The 18,413-nt window shown below is 42.4% G+C and overlaps 1 protein-coding gene across 4 annotated transcripts in view; it reads left to right on the top strand.

The window, feature by feature from the left end:
* ylpm1 (YLP motif containing 1) overlaps nt 1-18,413 on the top strand; it is a 70,136-nt gene that overhangs the window by 36,186 nt on the left and 15,537 nt on the right. For all 4 annotated transcript variants that reach the window (XM_064991716.1, XM_064991713.1, XM_064991714.1 and 1 more), the window contains 7 exons: nt 881-1,047; nt 1,559-1,621; nt 2,181-2,300; nt 2,918-3,094; nt 3,308-3,391; nt 3,639-3,722; nt 4,648-4,725. In XM_064991716.1, the coding sequence (XP_064847788.1) occupies nt 881-1,047; nt 1,559-1,621; nt 2,181-2,300; nt 2,918-3,094; nt 3,308-3,391; nt 3,639-3,722; nt 4,648-4,725 (773 nt within the window). The remainder of the gene's footprint in view (nt 1-880; nt 1,048-1,558; nt 1,622-2,180; nt 2,301-2,917; nt 3,095-3,307; nt 3,392-3,638; nt 3,723-4,647; nt 4,726-18,413) is intronic.

Raw genomic sequence — 18,413 nt, 5'->3', positions numbered from 1 at the left:
AGAGCCAGTTAACTCCAATGAACTTATCCTCTGCAGCAGGTAACTCTGGGTCTTCCTTTCCTGTGGCGGTCTTCTTCAGAGCCAGTTAACTCTAATGAACTTATCCTCTGCAGCAGAGGTATCTCTGGGTCTTCCTTTCCTGTGGCGGTCCTCTTCAGAGCCAGTTTCATCACAGCACTTGATGGTTTTTGCGACTGCTCTGAAAGAAACTTTAAAAGTTCTTGAAATGTTCTGTGTTGACTGACCTTCATGTCTTAAAGTAATGATGGACTGTCGTTTCTCTTTGCTTATTTGAGCTGTTCTTTCCATAATATGGTCTTGGTCTTTTATCAAATAGGGGTATCTTCTGTATACCACCCCTACCATGTCACAACACAACTGATTGGCTCAAACACATTAAGAAGTAAAGAAATACCACAAATCAACCTTTAAGAAGGCAAACCTGTTAATTGAAATGCATTCCAGGTGACTACCTCATGAAGCTGGTTGAGAGAATGCCAACAGTGTGCAAAGGGTGGCTATTTGAAGAATCTCAAATATAAAATATATTTTGATTTCTTTTACACTTTTTTGGTTACTACATGATTCCATATGTGTTATTTCATAGTTGTGATGTCTTCACTATTATTCTACAATGTAGAAAATAGTACAAATAAAGAAAAACCCTTGAATGAGTAGGTGTTCTAAAACTTTTAACAGGTAGTGTACATGCCGAAAAACGCGTTGGTTTTAACAATCAAAATGGTGTTTGTGAAGGCAACTTCCATTGTCCTACTAATTTTCAGTTTGCTTGTCTTTTTATGCCTCTTGGTTTTAAAGTAAAATTGCGACAGGTTTCTCTTTTTTTTCTTTGCACTGACTGTCCTGTCTTGTGGTCTAGGTGAACGGAGGAGTTACCCAGAGGAGAGAGGAGCAGGAGGCCCCACGTCGTCCCACCCTCCTCCCACCCCACCGACTGCTCCTCCTTCCAGGATGGAGAAGAAACCAGAGACCAAGAACGTGGAGGACCTTCTCAAACTGCCAGGCCGAGACACTCGTCCAGAAAGGGTGCAAATAAATGACTTCTCGCTCAATCATCTTACTCTTCATTCACTTCAATACAACTTTAAATACAGTACTTCCTCATTCACTTCAATACAACTTTAAATACAGTACTTCCTCATTCACTTCAATGCAACTTTAAATACAGTACTTCCTCATTCACTTCAATACAACGTTAAATACAGTACCTCCTCATTCACTTCAATACAACTTTAAATACAGTACCTCCTCATTCACTTCAATGCAACTTTAAATACAGTACTTCCTCATTCACTTCAATGCAACTTTAAATACAGTACTTCCTCATTCACTTCAATGCAACTTTAAATACAGTACTTCCTCATTCACTTCAATGCAACTTTATTGACACCTCTCGGGGACAATTAAGAAATGCGTTGCCAGGATAATAACATCCTCAACCTGTAGGCCAATAGGAGTACAACGAGTAGACAGATCTCATATCCCCCGATGCACGTCTAGTGTATGAGTGAGTTCCATAACCTCTGATGTTTCTCAGATCGTCATCATAATGAGAGGCCTACCAGGAAGTGGAAAAAGCCATGTGGCCAAGCTGATACGGGTGAGTGGAACCTAAATACAGTACTTCCTGTATCTTCCAATGTGGCTGTTCTGTTGTGGTAATAATAACTTGTCTGGGAATGAAATGTTCTCTCCTGTCACGCGTTTCCTGTTTTTCCACATATAATAATATATTATAGATATCCCAGAGGTCTTTCACAACTACCTACTACCTAGCCTCGTTCCGCCATCCTGATCTCGAGAGCTACGAGAGAGTGACGGTCAAGATGGTGGATCAGGTTAACCTAAATACCTGCACCACTCGTCTTAAACGCACGCTACTATCCATTTCTACCTGCACCACTCGTAGTCTTCGTCTTCCCTGAAACGTCTCGAGCGCTGCCTTCTCTCACTGAAATACCTTGTCGTTACTAGCTCTGACTTTTCTGCTAGCGGCTTTATTCAGGAAGGTGTGCTTACTGTGACTGTGAAAGGTGGTTCTCTCATCTAGCTACCTTTTTTATTTTATTTTGAAGATGAGTACACTATAACTGTAAGTGTCTCTGGATAAGAGCGTCTGCTATCTGACTAAAATGTTAAATGTTGTTGCGCGGGTTAAGGACAAGGAGGTGGAGTGTGGAGGGGCTCCACCCAGAGTGCTGGGGTTAGACGACTACTTCATGACGGAGGTGGAGAAGATGGAGAAGGACCCAGAAACAGGGAAACGGATCAAACTCAAGGTGTGTCCTTCTGTTTGCTCTCTGACTGACTTAAACCTCTGTGTGTGTGTGTGTGTGTGTGTGTGTGTGTGTGCGTGTGTGCGCGCCCCTGCTATATGTGGAGCATAAGGCATTCTACAAGAGTATATTTCACTAAACTGCTATCTCTCTGTAGGAGATGACTGTAGGCCTTAAGAAAACTTACCCTTGTGTAATATGGTGTCTCACTGGAGCTATTGTAATACATGAAGCAAATGGGCCCCATTTATGCTATGTTGTTTTCATTAAGCAATAACTCACCGAGGGGGTGTGGTATATGGGGCCAATATACCACGGCTAAGGGCCAGTTCTTGTGCGCAACGCGGTGTGCCTGGACACAGCCCTTAGCCGTGGTGTATTGGGCGTAAATCACAAACCCCCGAGGTGTCTTATTGCTGTTATAAACTGGTTAGCAATGTAAATAGAGCAGTAAAAATAAATGTTTTGTCCGTTTTTATACGGTCTGATATACCACGGCTTTCAGCCAATCAGAATTCAGGGCTCGAACCACCCAGTTTATAATTTAATATTTGAACACGTGTTTATTTTAATTTTAATATCAATTCATAAATTGTTTATTTTTTTATTTTTTTTGTCAGTGTCTGGAATACGAGTACGAAGCGGAGATGGAAGACACGTACAGGAACAGCATGCTAAAAACATTCAGGAAGACCCTAGACGACGGCTTCTTCCCCTTCATCATCATCGACGCTATCAATGACAGGGTTAAATACTTTGATCAGTTCTGGAGTGCTGCCAAGACTAAAGGCTTCGAGGTGAGTTGATGTTTTTCATATCTTGAAATATCAAAAGAAATGCAGATAGACAACGATGCTACCGTTCCTTAGTCCATACTAGCTTACCATTTTAGAATTCATGCCCAATGAATGACTTAATTCGAAGTTGTGTACGAGTGTGGAGATTCGAACTGAGTTAAAAACCTATACATTTCCTGATGTGGAAACGTGTCAAATGTATTTTTATACCAGGTATACTTGGCTGAAATCACGGCAGACAATCAGACTTGCGCTAAAAGAAATGCCCACGGACGGAAGATGAAAGATATTCAAAAGGTAGTGTACTGAATGTCCTCGAGTCAACAACCGCAGAGCTCGTATACATTTTAATGGTATCAGGGGTCATATTTATCAAGGCATTGATAACGACAGTGATGAACCATACATAGATTGTCTATTTATTTTCTTGTGTCTATATAGAATTTATTTATTTTATTTTTATTTAGAGTAATTAAAGGCAATATATAGTGTTTTTTTTATTTATTCCCGTTCTGTTTTATATTTCTGTTTTCTGTCCGTCTAGATGTCCAGTAACTGGGAGTCGTCTCCACGTCACATGGTGCGGTTGGATGTCCGTTCCCTGCTTCAGGACGCTGCTATTGAGGAGGTATGTAGTACGGGAACATGTCACAATATGTTGACATCTTGGTTTTTATACCCGTTAGGGGCGTTAAAGGTGCCACACATAGGATTTGTTTGAATATCGGCAGTAGTGGTGAAATTAGTGTTTCACGGTGTTTCTTATCCGTCCGTGTTGTGATTGGCTGGGATATCTGCCTATTGGCTGGGATATTTGCCTATTGGCTGGGATATTTGCCTATTGGCTGGGATATTTGCCTATTGGCTGGGATATTTGCCTATTGGCAAGGATATTTGTCTTTTTGAGTTCTCCCGACCAGAGTGGTATTTGTTGTAAAAAAAATGACAAAGCTGTTTTGACTTTGGCTGTGTTATCTTAGTGGCCAATGTAGAAATTGCTCTGTCATTTCCTGGTTGATAAAATGGTACACTGTTCACTCAATTTCAGTTTGTGAGAAAAAAAAAAAAACAAGAACTGAATAGTGAAGAGGAATCATTGTACCAATCTAAATCACTGTCAAATATCATTTTCAATAACCAGAAATATTGTTTGTGAAGCGAGTGGACCAAAACAGAAAGTATGAAGCTCACGGCCCAAGGCTCCACCGTGTCACGGGGAAATGGGATGCAGGGGAGGTTCATTTAGAATGCAGCCTAATGCTGTTCCAATTCACCTAGCATCCACACAGGGGATACATTCTAGTCGTAGCACCTTTTTTTATTGAGCGCTTATATAATGGATTCCTGTTGTAAGAGTGAACCTTGTCCTCTCTTATTAAAAGATGTGTAGTACCTGTTGGCACTATCCTCAATGATTTCGGTGTCGCAACTTGTGTGGTTGTAAAGTTTTTTTTTATTATTTTTATTATAGAATATTAATTCTACCTACCTAATGGCAATTCAAAAAAAAATAAAAAAAATGAAATTCAATGGAAACATGTTGTGTTTTAAAGGTTGAGATGGAAGACTTAAATCCCGATGACGAGCCACTGAAGGAGCCCAAGAAGGAGGAGGAGGAGGAAGATATTAAGGTAGGACCCAGTCAGCAAGCCTTTATGTCTGTTATTAAGGTAGGATCCAGTCAGCTAGCCTTTATGTCTGTTATTAAGGTAGGACCCAGTCAGCAAGCCTTTATGTCTGTTATTAAGGTAGGATCCAGTCAGCAAGCCTTTATGTCTGTTATTAAGGTAGGATCCAGTCAGCAAGCCTTTATGTCTGTTATTAAGGTAGGATCCAGTCAGCAAGCCTTTATGTCTGTTATTAAGGTAGGATCCAGTCAGCAAGCCTTTATGTCTGTTATTAAGGTAGGATCCAGTCAGCAAGCCTTTATGTCTGTTATTAAGGTAGGACCCAGTCAGCAAGCCTTTATGTCTGTTATTAAGGTAGGATCCAGTCAGCAAGCCTTTATGTCTGTTATTAAGGTAGGACCCAGTCAGCAAGCCTTTCTGTCTGTTATTAAGGTAGGATCCAGTCAGCAAGCCTTTGTCTGTTATTAAGGTCTGTTATTAAGGTAGGACCCAGTCAGCAAGCCTTTATGTCTGTTATTAAGGTAGGATCCAGTCAGCAAGCCTTTATCTGTTATTAAGGTAGGATCCAGTCAGCAAGCCTTTATGTCTGTTATTAAGGTAGGATCCAGTCAGCTAGCCTTTATGTCTGTTATTAAGGTAGGATCCAGTCAGCTAGCCTTTATGTCTGTTATTAAGGTAGGACCCAGTCAGCAAGCCTTTATGTCTGTTATTAAGGTAGGACCCAGTCAGCAAGCCTTTATCTGTTATTGTCCTTAAAGAGATCTACTGATCCCTCATATCCACTAGAGCAGGACTCTCCAACCCTGTTCCTGGAGAGGGTTGGAGAGCCCTCCACCAGAAACACATCGGTCCATTTTGATATGGTGTCATGGCAGGGAGAAGAAATGCTAGGTTGCTTGTAGGTACAGTGCGTGATTTGCTGACAAAAGCCCTTGGGCCAGTATTGCAGCTACAGCAGTATATTTATTTTTTACTTAAAGTCCCAGTGCAGTCAAAAATGTAATTTTTCTGTGTTTTTATATATATATATTACCACACTATGAGTTTGGAATAATGCTGAGTTTGTGAAAATTATATTGTATTTTTTGTAGCTTGTTGTAATAATTGTAGCTTGATATAGCTTGATAAGCTTGATATAGCTTGATATAGTTGTAATAATTGTAGCTTGATATAGCTTAATAAGCTTGATGTAGCTTGATATAGTTGTAATAATTGTAGCTTGATATAGCTTAATAAGCTTGATATAGCTTGATATAGTTGTAATAATTGTAGCTTGATATAGCTTAATAAGCTTGATATAGCTTGATATAGTTGTAATAATTGTAGCTTGATATAGCTTAATAAGCTTGATATAGCTTGATATAGTTGTAATAATTGTAGCTTGATATAGCTTAATAAGCTTGATATAGCTTGATATAGTTGTAATAATTGTAGCTTGATATAGCTTAATAAGCTTGATATAGCTTGATATAGTTGTAATAATTGTAGCTTGATATAGCTTAATAAGCTTGATATAGCTTGATATAGTTGTAATAATTGTAGCTTGATATAGCTTAATAAGCTTGATATAGTTGTAATAATTGTAGCTTGATATAGCTTAATAAGCTTGATATAGCTTGATATAGTTGTAATAATTGTAGCTTGATATAGCTTAATAAGCTTGATATAGCTTGATATAGTTGTAATAATTGTAGCTTGATATAGCTTAATAAGCTTGATATAGCTTGATATAGTTGTAATAATTGTAGCTTGATATAGCTTAATAAGCTTGATATAGCTTGATATAGTTGTAATAATTGTAGCTTGATATAGCTTAATAAGCTTGATATAGCTTGATATAGTTGTAATAATTGTAGCTTGTTTCCCTCCCCACTCAGATCCCTCCGACAGTCTTAGCCAAATTCTTGCTAGAGAAATTGCTCTATGCTAAGAAGCTATATTTGTTTTTTGTTGGTTTTTTGCTACCCAGAAGTGATTTGATATTGAGATTTTTTTTAAGCTGCATTAGACCTGATGTTTTTTATTTGGTCTTGTTTGGTCAAAACTGTCCTCCGTTGTGCTGAGATTAATCAAATTGATCCAAAATATCTCATAATATTAATGAGAACTTCATAAAGTTATAAACCCAAGTCAAACTTCCTATTGAGGGATATAAAATACAAGTGTACCAGAATGAGGAAGATCGTGAGATTTGGCAACGTGATCAAAATTGAGGAAGTAGTGTGTGGGTCCTAGTGGTTTAGTGGTTAGTTGACCACAACACGTTATGTTCAGAGAATCCAACCCACAATCCTTCTGACTCGGGCCTATTGTCCCTTCTCTGTCTTATATGTTCAATACAACACAAGGATACAGAAGAAGTGGGATTTCCCATATATATATATATTTATTTATTTATTTATTTATAAAGATTACACATAAATAAATGGAGCATTAATTTTGCCTTGGTAATGGGGATGCTTTTTAGGATGGTGTACGTAAGTGATATGAAATATTCTATAATAATTTGTTTAAATTATTGTTAACTATGTAAGCCTAAATTAGTTCTGGATTTCTTCTGTAATCAAACTCTACTTGAGTAAAACAAAATATGTTTGTGTTGCCGTGGTGTTAGTTCCTTACTAAATGGTAAGTACAAGCGTAACTTTTTACAGTTAGAAAATGTGTGATCAACACATTCTATCTCAAATCTATGGGTTTAGTTATTGTGGTGATTTTCACTGTAATTAACAGATATGACTTGATACTTCCACAGTCATGATTATAATAACAATTTGTCATTTCTACAAACAGCACCATATATATTGTGTTTTTCTCATGTATTTAGCAACACATATATATATATATATATATATATATATTTTCTAGCGGTACCTAAGGAAGTAGGTATAAAAACGTATTTCCCAAACGGCTCGCCCGGTGAAGGAGGAGTCCTGTGTGGTAGTTTTCCTTTGGTTCTTAATCAGGTTTTTACTCCCAAAATCATTTTGTTTTTCTACCGACAACATTTAAATGTTCTAAGTCCACAACAATGGTTAAACCACATCAGAGGGGTGTCCTACGAAGCGGGTTTGAGGAGTTAGCGAGGTATCTTTGGCCAACTCCGTATAACCGGTCATACAAAAGTGGGTCACATTGTTTTTATTAAGCCAAATTTCTATGGCGACGAATCTTTCAGAACTAACCTGCTCCTCGGCAACTCCACTTGCCCTGAATGAAATGACTTGAGCCGCGTGAGTTGAGGACCAATGAAATCCGATTCCCTCCATCTCGCCAGGATTACGTCTTCCACTTCATTTGAGGAAGACTACTGATTTTTTTTTTTAAATGATTTATTAATCAAATGTTGTTTTTGGTGTAAAATATACATGTTTTTAATGTATATCACATTAAATGATTTAGTAATAACAGAATGCATTTAAACCTCACACAATGTAACGCTTTTGTATGACTTAATATTTTTTTTAAATGGAGGGGAGTGGGGAAAGAGTTGCGTGGGCATTAATTAGCACGCCGAAGACGACATGAACAATAAGCAAGTGGTCTTGTAGTGCCTGGATTAGTGGGTATCCCCCCCTCCCAAAACAAATCAACCAAGACATCAAACCAAACCTTTTCAATAACAGGTTTGCAAACCCGTTGTTGCCTTAGTTAGCATTTACTTGTAGATATCATAACAACAAACCCGTTGTTGCCTTAGTTAGCATTTACTTGTAGATATCATAACAACAAACCCGTTGTTGCCTTAGTTAGCATTTACTTGTAGATATCATAACAACAAACCCGTTGTTGCCTTAGTTAGCATTTACTTGTAGATATCATAACAACAAACCCGTTGTTGCCTTAGTTAGCATTTACTTGTAGATATCATAACAACAAACCCGTTGTTGCCTTAGTTAGCATTTACTTGTAGATATCATAACAACAAACCCGTTGTTGCCTTAGTTAGCATTTACTTGTAGATATCATAACAACAAACCCGTTGTTGCCTTAGTTAGCATTTACTTGTAGATATCATAACAACAAACCCGTTGTTGCCTTAGTTAGCATTTACTTGTAGATATCATAACAACAAACCCGTTGTTGCCTTAGTTAGCATTTACTTGTAGATATCATAAGCTAAAACATCTTTCCTACCCTACTGGCTACCGATGTCATTATCTAGTGAGCTGAACGCTCCTGCTGCCTGCTATTCGGCTGAAACAAGCTATGTGCGGCACACTTGTAAAAAAAAAAATATATATATATATATAAACTGAACAAAAATATAAAGGCAACAATTTCAAAGATTTTCTTTATTTTAGCTGACTAAACACTTTCTACGTATGGCTTTTATATTTTTTCCGTTCAGTATATTTCACGTGCTTTGTGATTGTGTAGGCAACTTTGTGCATGATTTCTCTATTGTACTACATCATTGATAAGTCGTGTACCTCCGCTACACTACTTTGATACTCATCCGTAGGGATTAAGAAGTGAGTTTAAGCAAAGCTGAAAGAAAAACTGGGTATGCGGCGTACACCCTCCACTACACACATTACTACAGTCCCTGGTTCAAATCCAGGTTGTATCACATCCGGCCGTGATTGGGAGTCTCATAGGGCAGCGCACAATCGGCCCAGCGTCGTCCAGGGTTTGGCCCGGGGTAGGCCGTCATGGCAAAATAAGAATTTGTTCTTAACTGATTTGCCTTAGTTAAATAAAGGATACATTTAAATAAAACAATTTAAAAGGTCATTAAATACAGGATACATTTAAATAAAACAATTTAAAAGGTCATTAAATAAACACTCCACTTCTAAGAGCCTCTTTCACAACATTGCCTGCTGAATTTGCAAAGATAACTTTTCTTTCGCTAAGTTTAAAAAAACGTTGTTTTTTTTTTCACCAATGAAAACGTGGCACTGGCTCGCCCATGGATTTATGTTTCAGCCATGTCGTGTCTCAATAAACAGTTTAGTGTTCGGCTAGTTATGTGTGACATGCGGACGAGCTAGTCAACCGCTGTAGTACGGACGAAGCCTGAGCTGGAATGTGAAGCTAGCTGAAGCTGGCTAGCTTTAGAAACTTTTGAGTAGATCTAGCTGGCTTCATAGAAAACCTGCAGGAGGGGATATAGTTGCCCTTTTTAATTCAATTGCACACCTACCTAGCAAGCGATCATTGGGCTAGCTGTGTTTCTGTACTGTACAATGTCGTCCTACTGTGTACATTTGATGGAAGAATTTGTCAAACAAGTGCCCTCCCGATTTGATACAAATCATCTGTTATCATTCTGCCAGGTTGAAATACCTTGCAGTTGCCAGTCAACTGGGGGGGGGAAGACCTAAGAACTTTTCATTAAAACCGTAGACGATGACTGAATTGTGCATCGTACAGATTCAACCAAGACATCAGACCACAAACTTTATAATTGAATCAATCTCTTGAGTATGTTATCTCTACTGCTACCAGAATCCCACCTCAAACACCCAGGGAAGGTCCTTCTAGAACTATTATTATTAACACAATGGATTAGATGATAGATCCATTTATTAGAAATGGTAAGACAATGATGTTAGGATCATGGTTACTGAAGCACAGAGAGAAGCTACAGTACACCAGGAAACACATCTCACTCAGACGTTGAGTGGGATTGGACATTAGGAAATATGATGTTACAGGGATTTGGGTCAATTCCATTTCAATTCAGAAAGTAAACCAAATTCCAAATGTTCCTCAATGAAAAGCATTGGAGAATTGGCATTGTCAGTGTTCTACCTGAATTTGAATTGTCAGTGTTCTACCTGAATTGAAGAATTTGAATTGTCAGTGTTCTACCTGAATTGAAGAATTTGAATTGTCAGTGTTCTACCTGAATTGGCTGGAATTGAAATATAATTTACCGCAACCCTGCTGGAAGGTGTCAATTAACGGTCTACTTTCAGGAACAAGGTAACCTCGTATCCAGACTATCTCCTCCATTAGCTGTCTACTGTTTTGAACGAGCCTCTGATACCGCTTCATAAATGCTACTTTATTAATGATTCAAATATTTTTTAGAAATTCAAAATCAGTTATTTGCCCAGCCCATTTAGTGCTGACAAAACGACCGTAGCATGCCGAAAGGTGCTCTGACAGACAACAATCCCCGAGTCTCTAACCTCGTCCACCAGTCGTCTCCCTCTGTCTGTATGTCATAGCAGTTAGCCTAGGAGCGAGGTTTCCTTGTTCCTAACAACATAAAGCTAATGTGTCTCAGTTGGGAGAGCATGGTGCTTCCGATTCCCATGGGGGACCAGTATGAAAATGTATGTACTCACTACTGTAGTGTCTCTGGATAAGAGAGTTTGTTAATTAAATGACTCACTACTGTAGTGTCTCTGGATAAGAGTCTGTTAAATGACTCACTACTGTAGTGGCTCTGGGTAAGAGAGTCTGTTAAATGACTCACTACTGTAGTGTCTCTGGATAAGAGTCTGTTAAATGACTCACTACTGTAGTGTCTCTGGATAAGAGAGTCTGTTAAATGACTCACTACTGTAGTGTCTCTGGGTAAGAGAGTTTGTTAATTAAATGACTCACTACTGTAGTGTCTCTGGATAAGAGAGTTTGTTAATTAAATGACTCACTACTGTAGTGTCTCTGGGTAAGAGAGTTTGTTAATTAAATGACTCACTACTGTAGTGTCTCTGGATAAGAGAGTTTGTTAATTAAATGACTCACTACTGTAGTGTCTCTGGATAAGAGAGTTTGTTAATTAAATGACTCACTACTGTAGTGTCTCTGGGTAAGAGAGTTTGTTAATTAAATGACTCACTACTGTAGTGTCTCTGGATAAGAGAGTTTGTTAAATGACTCACTACTGTAGTGTCTCTGGATAAGAGAGTTTGTTAATTAAATGACTCACTACTGTAGTGTCTCTGGGTAAGAGAGTTTGTTAATTAAATGACTCACTACTGTAGTGTCTCTGGATAAGAGAGTTTGTTAATTAAATGACTCACTACTGTAGTGTCTCTGGATAAGAGAGTTTGTTAATTAAATGACTCACTACTGTAGTGTCTCTGGATAAGAGAGTTTGTTAAATGACTCACTACTGTAGTGTCTCTGGATAAGAGAGTTTGTTAATTAAATGACTCACTACTGTAGTGTCTCTGGATAAGAGAGTTTGTTAATTAAATGACTCACTACTGTAGTGTCTCTGGATAAGAGAGTTTGTTAATTAAATGACTCACTACTGTAGTGGCTCTGGATAAGAGAGTTTGTTAATTAAATGACTCACTACTGTAGTGTCTCTGGATATGTTATGAACTTGAGTGAAGACCCAAAAGCGGTTTTAACAGAAAACAGAGTTCTTTAATGAAAATACAGGAATGGCATAAATCCTTTTCCAACGTTGTCAGCGGAACAAAAAGAACGTTAGTATAGTGCAGGATGCTCCTGCCAGACAGACTCCGACAGGACAGGACAAGGTGGAAGCAAACGAGACGACAGCTTGCTTCTGGCATCAAAAAACACAAACAAGAATCCGACACTGAAAGTAGCAGGAACAGAGAAAGAAATAGAGACCTAATCAGAGGGGGAAGAGAGAACAGGTGGGGAAAGAGAGAATGAGCTAGTTAGGGGAAATGTAGAACAGCTGAAGGATGAGAGACAGAGAAGGTAACCTAAAAAGACCAGCAGAGAGAGAGAATGAAGAGAAAGGACAGGAACAGACATAACAAGACATGACAGTACCCCCCCACTCACCGAGCGCCTCCTGGCGCACTCGAGGAGGAAACCTGGCGGCAACGGAGGAAATCATCGATCAGCGAACGGTCCAGCACGTCCCGAGAGGGAACCCAACTCCTCTCCTCAGGACCGTACCCCTCCCAATCCACTAGGTACTGATGACCACGGCCCCGAGGGCGCATGTCCAAAATCTTACGAACCCTGTAGATGGGTGCGCCTCGACAAGGATGGGGGGGAGGGACGAGCGGGGGCGCGAAGAACGGGCTTAACACAGGAGACATGGAAGACCGGGTGAACGCGACGAAGATAGCACGGGAGAAGAAGTCGCACTGCGACAGGATTAATGACCTGGGAAATACGGAACGGACCAATGAACCAAGGGCCAGCTTGCGAGAAGCTGTCTTAAGGGGAAGGTTCTGAGTGGAGAGCCATACTCTCTGACCGCAACAATATCTAGGACTCTTGGTCCTACGCTTATTAGCGGCCCTCACAGTCTGCGCCCTATTACGGCAAAGTGCCGACCTGACCCCTTCCAGGTGCGCTCGCAACGCTGGACAAAAGCCTGAGCGGAGGGGACGCAGGACTCGGCGAGCTGAGATGAGAACAGCGGAGGCTGGTACCCGAGGCTACACTGAAAAGGGGATAGACCGGTAGCAGACGAGGGAAGCGAGTTGTGGGCGTACTCTGCCCAGGGAGCTGTTCTGACCAAGACGCAGGGTTACGAAAAGAAAGACTGCGTAAATGCGACCAACAGTCTGATTGGCCCGTTCGGCTTGACCGTTAGACTGGGGATGAAAGCCGGACGAGAGACTGACGGAAGCCCCAATCAAACGGCAAAACTCCCTCCAAAATTGAGACGTGAACTGCGGGCCTCTGTCGGAAACGACGTCAGACGGAAGGCCATGAATTCGGAAAACATTCTCGATAATGATCTGAGCCGTCTCCTTAGCAGAAGGGAGCTTATCGAGAGGAATGAAATGAGCCGCCTTAGAGAATCTATCGACAACCGTAAGAATAACTGTCTTCCCCGCTGATGAAGGCAGTCCGGTGATAAAATCTAAAGCGATGTGAGACCACGGTCGAGAGGGAATGGGAAGCGGTCTGAGACGGCCGGCAGGAGGAGAGTTCCCAGATTTAGTCTGCGCGCAGACCGAACAAGCGGCGACAAATCGACGCGTCACGTTCCCGAGTGGGCCACCAGAAACGCTGGCGAATGGAAGCGAGCGTACCCCGAACGCCGGGGTGGCCGGCTAACTTGGCAGAGTGGGCCCACTGAAGAACGGCCGGACGAGTAGGAACGGGAACGAACAGAAGGTTCCTAGGACAAGCTCGCGGCGACGGAGTGTGAGCGAGTGCTTGCTTTACCTGCCTCTCAATTCCCCAGACAGTCAACCCGACAACACGCCCCTCAGGGAGAATCCCATCGGGGTCGGTGGAGACCTCAGAAGAACTGAAGAGACGAGATAAAGCATCAGGTTTGGTGTTTTTTGAGCCCGGACGATAAGAAATAACAAACTCGAAACGAGCGAAAAACAGAGCCCAACGAGCCTGACGCGCATTAAGTCGTTTGGCTGAACGGATGTACTCAAGGTTCCTATGGTCAGTCCAAACGACAAAAGGAACGGTCGCCCTCCAACCACTGTCGCCATTCGCCTAGGGCTAAGCGGATGGCGAGCAGTTCGCGATTACCAACATCATAGTTACGTTCTGACGGCGATAAGCGATGAGAGAAAAACGCACAAGGATGGACCTTGCCGTCAGAGAGAGAGCGCTGAGAAAGAATGGCTCCCACGCCCACCTCTGACGCGTCAACCTCAACAACAAACTGTCTAGAGATGTCAGGTGTAACAAGAATAGGTACGGATGTAAAACGATTCTTAAGAAGATCAAAAGCTCCCTGGGCGGAAACGGACCACTTAAAGCACGTCTTAACAGAAGTAAGGGCTGTGAGAGGAGCTGCCACCTGACCGAAATTACGGATGAAACGACGGTAGAAATTAGCGAAGCCCAGAAAGCGCTGCAGCTCGACGCGTGACTTAGGAACGGGCCAATCAATGACAGCCTGGACCTTAGCGAGATCCATCTTAATGCCCTCAGCGGAAATAACGGAACCGAGAAAAGGGACAGAGGCGGCATGAAAAGTGCACTTCTCAGCCTTCACATAAAGACAGTTCTCCAAAAGGCGCTGGAGGACGCGTCGCACGTGCTGAACATGAATCGAGAGAGACGGTGAAAAAATCAGGATATCGTCCATGTAAACGAAAACAAAAATGTTCAGCATGTCTCTCAGGACGTCGTTAACTAGTGCCTGAAAGACAGCTGGAGCGTTAACGAGGCCGAAAGGAAGAACCCGGTATTCAAAGTGCCCTAACGGAGTGTTAAACGCCGTCTTCCACTCGTCCCCTTCCCTGATGCGCACGAGATGGTAGGCGTTACGAAGGTCCAATTTGGTGAAAAACCTGGCTCCCTGCAGGATCTCGAAGGCTGAAGACATAAGAGGAAGCGGATAACGATTCTTAACTGTTATGTCATTCAGCCCTCGATAATCCACGCATGGGCGCAGGGACCCGTCCTTCTTCTGAACAAAAAAAACCCCAGCTCCGGCGGGGGAGGAGGAGGAGACTATGGTACCGGCGTCGAGCGAAACCGACAAATAATCCTCGAGAGCCTTACGTTCGGGAGCCGACAGAGAGTATAATCTACCCCGGGGGGGAGTAGTTCCCGGAAGGAGATCAATACTACAGTCATACGACCGGTGTGGAGGGAGAGAAGTGGCCTTGGAACGACTGAACACCGTGCGCAGATCGTGATACTCCTCCGGCACCCCTGTCAAATCGCCAGGCTCCTCCTGTGAAGAAGAGACAGAGGAAACAGGAGGGATAGCAGACATTAAACAGGTTACATGACAAGAAACATTCCAGGATAGGATAGTATTACTAGACCAATTAATAGAAGGGTTATGGCGCACTAGCCAGGGATGATCCAAAACAACAGGTGTAAAAGGTGAACGAAAAATTAAAAAAGAAATGGTTTCGCTATGATTACCAGAGACAGTGAGGGTTAAAGGCAGCGTCTCACGCTGAATCTTGGGGAGAGAACTACCATCTAAAGCGAACAAGGCCCTGGGCTCCCTAACTGTCTGAGAGGAATGTCATGTTCCCGAGCCCAGGTCTCGTCCATAAAACAGCCCTCCGCCCCAGAGTCTATCAAGGCACTGCAGGAAGCAGATGAACCGGGCCAGCGGAGATGGACCGGAAAGGTAGTGCGTGATCCAGAAGGAGAGGCCTGAGTAGTTGCGCTCACCAGTAGCCCTCCTCTTACTGATGAGCTCTGGCTTTTACTGGACATGAGGTGACAAAATGACCAGCGGAGCCGCAGTAGAGACAGAGGCGATTGGTGATTCTCCGTTCCCTCTCCTTGGCCGAGATGCGAATACCCCCAGCTGCATAGGCTCAGCATCCGAGCCGGCGGAGGAGGGTGGCAGTGATGCGGCAGGTGGCAGTGATGTGGAGAGGGGAGCAACGGAGAACGTGAGCTCCTTTCCACGAGCTCGGCGACGAAGATCAAACCGTCGCTCTATGCGAATAGCGAGAGCTATTAAGGAGTCCAGACTGGAAGGAACCTCCCGGGAGAGGATCTCATCCTTAACCTCGACGTGGAGACCCTCCAGAAAACGAGCGAGCAAAGCCGGCTCGTTCCAGTCACTAGAGGCGGCGAGAGTGCGAAACTCAATAGAATAATCCGTTATGGATCTATTCCCCTGACATAGGGAAGACAGGGCCCTGGAAGCCTCCTCGCCAAAAACAGAACGGTCAAAAACCCGTATCATCTCCTCCTTAAAGTCCTGATACTGGTTAATACACTCAGCCCTCGCCTCCCAGACTGCCGTGCCCCACTCACGCGCCCGTCCGGTAAGGAGAGAAATGACGTAGGCGATGCGGGCCGCGCTCCTGGAGTAAGTGTTGGGCTGGAGAGAGAACACCACATCACACTGAGTGAGGAATGAGCGGCACTCAGTGGGCTCCCCAGAGTAACACGGCGGGTTGTTGATCCTGGGCTCCGGAGACTCGGAAACCCTGGAAGTGGGCGGTGGATCGAGGAGGAGTTGGTGAACCTGTCTTGTGAGGTCGGAGACTTGGACGGCCAGGGTCTCAACGGCATGTTGAGCAGCAGACAATTCCTCCTCGTGTCTGCCTAGCATCGCTCCCTGGATCTTGACGGCGGAGTGAAAAGGGTCCGGAGCCGCTGGGTCCATTCTTGGTCGGATTCTTCTGTTATGAACTTGAGTGAAGACCCAAAAGCGGTTTTAACAGAAAACAGAGTTCTTTAATGAAAATACAGGAATGGCATAAATCCTTTTCCAACGTTGTCAGCGGAACAAAAAGAACGTTAGTATAGTGCAGGATGCTCCTGCCAGACAGACTCCGACAGGACAGGACAAGGTGGAAGCAAACGAGACGACAGCTTGCTTCTGGCATCAAAAAACACAAACAAGAATCCGACACTGAAAGTAGCAGGAACAGAGAAAGAAATAGAGACCTAATCAGAGGGGGAAGAGAGAACAGGTGGGGAAAGAGAGAATGAGCTAGTTAGGGGAAATGTAGAACAGCTGAAGGATGAGAGACAGAGAAGGTAACCTAAAAAGACCAGCAGAGAGAGAGAATGAAGAGAAAGGACAGGAACAGACATAACAAGACATGACAGGATAAGAGAGTTTGTTAATTAAATGACTCACTACTGTAGTGTCTCTGGATAAGAGAGTTTGTTAAATGACTCACTACTGTAGTGTCTCTGGATAAGAGAGTTTGTTAATTAAATGACTCACTACTGTAGTGTCTCTGGGTAAGAGAGTTTGTTAATTAAATGACTCACTACTGTAGTGTCTCTGGATAAGAGAGTTTGTTAATTAAATGACTCACTACTATAGTGGCTCTGGGTAAGAGAGTCTGTTAAATGACTCACTACTGTAGTGGCTCTGGATAAGAGAGTCTGTTAAATGACTCACTACTGTAGTGTCTCTGGATAAGAGAGTCTGCTAAATGACTCACTACTGTAGTGGCTCTGGGTAAGAGAGTCTGTTAAATGACTCACTACTGTAGTGTCTCTGGATAAGAGAGTTTGTTAATTAAATGACTCACTACTGTAGTGTCTCTGGGTAAGAGAGTTTGTTAATTAAATGACTCACTACTGTAGTGTCTCTGGATAAGAGAGTTTGTTAATTAAATGACTCACTACTGTAGTGTCTCTGGAAAAGAGAGTCTGCTAAATGACTCACTACTGTAGTGGCTCTGGGTAAGAGAGTCTGCTAAATGACTCACTACTGTAGTGTCTCTGGATAAGAGTCTGTTAAATGACTCACTACTGTAGTGGCTCTGGGTAAGAGAGTCTGCTAAATGACTCACTACTGTAGTGGCTCTGGGTAAGAGAGACTGTTAAATGACTCACTACTGTAGTGGCTCTGGAAAAGAGAGTCTGCTAAATGACTCACTACTGTAGTGGCTCTGGGTAAGAGAGTCTGTTAAATGACTCACTACTGTAGTGGCTCTGGGTAAGAGAGTCTGTTAAATGACTCACTACTGTAGTGGCTCTGGGTAAGAGAGTCTGTTAAATGACTCACTACTGTAGTGGCTCTGGGTAAGAGAGTCTGTTAAATGACTCACTACTGTGGTGGCTCTGGGTAAGAGAGTCTGTTAAATGACTCACTACTGTAGTGTCTCTGGATAAGAGAGTCTGCTAAATGACTCAATACTGTAGTGGCTCTGGGTAAGAGAGTCTGTTAAATGACTCACTACTGTAGTGTCTCTGGATAAGAGAGTTTGTTAATTAAATGACTCACTACTGTAGTGTCTCTGGATAAGAGAGTCTGTTAAATGACTCACTACTGTAGTGGCTCTGGGTAAGAGGGTCTGTTAAATGACTCACTACTGTAGTGGCTCTGGGTAAGAGAGTCTGTTAAATGACTCACTACTGTAGTGGCTCTG

Source organism: Oncorhynchus masou, chromosome 16 (assembly GCF_036934945.1).
Source record: "Oncorhynchus masou masou isolate Uvic2021 chromosome 16, UVic_Omas_1.1, whole genome shotgun sequence".
NCBI lineage: Eukaryota > Metazoa > Chordata > Actinopteri > Salmoniformes > Salmonidae > Oncorhynchus > Oncorhynchus masou.
The sequence above is the reverse complement of the archived record's forward strand: the minus strand, read 5'-3'. Positions and strand labels throughout refer to the sequence as shown.